Here is a 3,187-nt window from a genome sequence, read left to right as displayed (position 1 = left end):
CGCGGTAAAGACACGATAAATCCATTGATAGCTAACCACTTACTAAAAGTGGGGCGATGATTTATGACAAGATGACAACCATAGATTCAGTCTTCTGTGCTTTTGATACTCCATTTGCTGTCAGTGCTCTTCATGGTTGAGTATTCTTGCTTATTGTCCGTGTTTGATTACCACACCTACTGTCACACCAACTGTTCATCCTTTTGTAATGCATGTACTGCTATTTGTGTGATGTTGTGTGTGTATGCGTGATTGGAGATTGGTTTGACTTTATTTTTGCTTGTGGATTGTTCCACGTGAAGCATGATGGTGAGAGGGAAGTTGAGTACATGATGATGTAAGTGAATTGAGTGATGATAAAGAGTTTACCTCAATTATAGAAGATAAACGTCTAACTATCATGTATGTTTCAACATTCAATTTGTGAGTCTTTATCTCTTAAATTAGTTTTATATAATTATACCTATTTCCGCGAGGAGTTTTCGTCGAGTCAATATCAAAGGCGCATTCCTAGCCAACTATTTTCTTCACTTTCGGATAGAAGCATTATTCCAATTAAAAAAAATTATTTTCTTTAACTTACAGCCGAAATACTCCATTTTTGGATTTAAAATGGCACAGGCTAGAAACCCTTAGGCAGCTTCTGTACAAAAACAAGCTAATTTATAGCCTCACTTCTGCACCTCAAACAGCCTTCAAGCATTATCTTGTTTGGGCTTCCTGCTCAACTCCGAATATTGCCCGCCAATCAGCTGCAAAACCTCCTCCCACAGGTTTAAAAAAGTTTCAGAAACTTCGTGAATCAAATGTGAACTGCAAGAAGCGACGACCCAGTATTCGTATTCAATCTCATCGTGCAACTGATCAAGTTCCCAACCCGAATAACCCTCAAACAACACAAAATCCTGGGGCATGAATACTACTCCTTTCTCGACAAGAGCTGCGGCATCGTCTAAGTTGTTTCTGGAATCGAAATAAACACCTGACACTGCCTCGCCGAGACCTGGCAGCGATAAATTGTGAGTCGACTTCAACAAGGACATGTTTGCCTCAACTGATGAACAGAGCAGTTGGAAAATATAGTCGCTAAGTGGGTGTTTGAGGGACTCATGCTTGATTTTTCTACGTAGTAGGCGATTCAGAATGACTCTAAAAGGACAATCTCTCGGGTCTCCAGATCCCAAACTGAGAAGAAGGATCATAGTCCTCTCGAACATTGACACTGTCAAGTTTCTCCGTAGAAAGTGATACGCATCTTGTCTCCAGCATTGGGATGGGATGTGCCCACTTGGAACCAAGCATCTGGTGTTGCTCTCAATTAGATGTTCCTATATAATTAAATCAAGAGAGTAATTACTCGAAAAAAAGTTGACTCAAGAGTGAGTCAGCCCACAAGTTGAAGTTCTACTCGCCAAAGTTTATCCAAATATCCAACAAGACTAAACAGCATAAACTAGTCCTGGTTAGTATAAGTAAACCAGTCAGACAACCCGCCCAGTGATATTCAAACTTGAGCATTCTTGACCCCAGCATCAAAGCAAAACAAAAAACAAAAAATGGCCCAATCTTAGATATTCTTAAATCAAGATTCTGTTGTGAAAGAAGGATTTGTTTATAGTAAACAGAAATCTATCTTGCAAAAATGTGCTAGAGTTGGTTTCTTGTTTTCTAACCAACTCTAGGATAAAATAAAACAGGATTACAGCGAAGCAACAATCATTGTATCCACAATCCAAATTATGTCACCTAATTATTAGGAGATCAAGCAATAATAATGATCAAATAACTATCTAGGACCGAAATTTAAACAAACTTAACCACTGATCCAGAATGAATAAACTAACCACCAAAAAATTCTTGAAACTACTGATCAACAACAATGAGAAATAAATTGGAGAGCGGTCCCTGATGATTCGCACTCAAATCGCAATTTCTCTCATTAGCAATCTTTTCTAGATTGATTTTTCGTTTGCGTTTTCTGAATGATTGCAGAGACAATTATAACATCGTTTGTTGATGGGGAAAAAAACGTTCTTTGGATTGAAAATATTTATTACTAGTTTTAATAGACTGCGATCGCTTATTTACGAACTCAAAATTGACCAAGAACAATCATTCGAGAGAAAAGAAGCGTCGAACCAGTTGGACATCATTATATTACAGCCATAAACTATCAATTCCAACATCAAAATGATATTTGGCTAATCAATATAGCGCAACAGAAATACAAAGAGTTGATTTCCCTAAATCAGAGTCAGATCGGAGATACCATTTGATACAGATCCATAAACAACTTTTAAGAGCTGGTGAACTTCGTAACCGCCTTGGTACCTTCGGAAACAGCATGCTTGGCGAGCTCGCCGGGGAGAACTAAGCGCACAGAGGTCTGGATCTCGCGGGAAGTGATGGTAGGTTTCTTGTTGTAGCGGGCCAGACGGGAAGCCTCCTGCGCGAGCTTCTCGAAAATGTCGTTGATAAAGGAGTTCATGATGGACATCGCCTTGCTCGAGATTCCGATGTCGGGGTGGACCTGCTTCAGCACCTTGAAGATGTAAATCTTATAGGTCTCGGTCCCCTTCTTGGCCTTCTTCTTCTTCTTCTTGTCGCCGGAGGCGGCATCCTTGGACGGAAGGCGCTTCTCGGCCTTGGGCTTCTTCTCGGCGGGGGCTTTCTCGGCCTTCTTCTCCTTCTCCTCAGCCGGCTTCTCAGCCGTGGGCTTCTTCTCCGCCGGTTTCTTCTCGGCCTTCGGCGCCATCGGATTCAAAATCGAAGAGACGATCGAAAGCACTGCCACAAAAGATGAAGATGTAGGGCGCATCGGTTTCCTATTTAAAGAGAAAAGTGCTGCCTCCTGATTGGTTGCGTTGTGAGTCTCGCGGATCGGTGCCCGGGCGCGATCGGTACGTTGATTTGGTCCACGAATCGGACGTTCAGGATCTCTCGTTGCGTGGCCTCACGTTCAAACGAGCGCGCTAATATTTGAAAATTGGTGTGAATATCCCCCTCGCGATTTCACCAGATTCGACCGGTTGATTCGGAATTTCCAACGAATTCAACCGGTCGAGCACCTGGTCCATCCAACATGAGATAATTATTTAATTATGTGATAAAATTAAATATTTATATATATATAATTATATTTCAGATTTCTAAATAGAAGAGTAGTTAGCGAAAAAATTAGAGAAAT

At 41.1% G+C, this 3,187-nt stretch overlaps 1 protein-coding gene and 1 pseudogene across 1 annotated transcript; both read right to left on the bottom strand.

The window, feature by feature from the left end:
• Positions 1–695: 695 nt before the first annotated feature.
• On the bottom strand, positions 696–1,302 carry LOC122054647 (annotated as a pseudogene).
• An 817-nt stretch (positions 1,303–2,119) lies between these two features.
• Positions 2,120–2,806, bottom strand: LOC122055756 (histone H2B.11). Its single transcript, XM_042617355.1, has one exon. The coding sequence runs from the start codon at positions 2,753–2,755 to the stop codon at positions 2,297–2,299; it is 459 nt and encodes a 152-aa protein (XP_042473289.1). The 5' UTR covers positions 2,756–2,806; the 3' UTR covers positions 2,120–2,296.
• Between the last annotated feature and the right edge of the window lie 381 nt (positions 2,807–3,187).

Source organism: Zingiber officinale, chromosome 3B (genome assembly GCF_018446385.1).
Source record: "Zingiber officinale cultivar Zhangliang chromosome 3B, Zo_v1.1, whole genome shotgun sequence".
In the NCBI taxonomy this organism is placed as follows: Eukaryota; Viridiplantae; Streptophyta; class Magnoliopsida; order Zingiberales; family Zingiberaceae; genus Zingiber; species Zingiber officinale.
This window is presented reverse-complemented; position numbering and strand designations above follow the sequence as displayed.

Bases quoted from the DNA above. Each gene is read 5' to 3' on its own strand.
- LOC122055756 (XM_042617355.1), bottom strand. From the start codon at position 2,755: ATGGCGCCGAAGGCCGAGAAGAAACCGGCGGAGAAGAAGCCCACGGCT.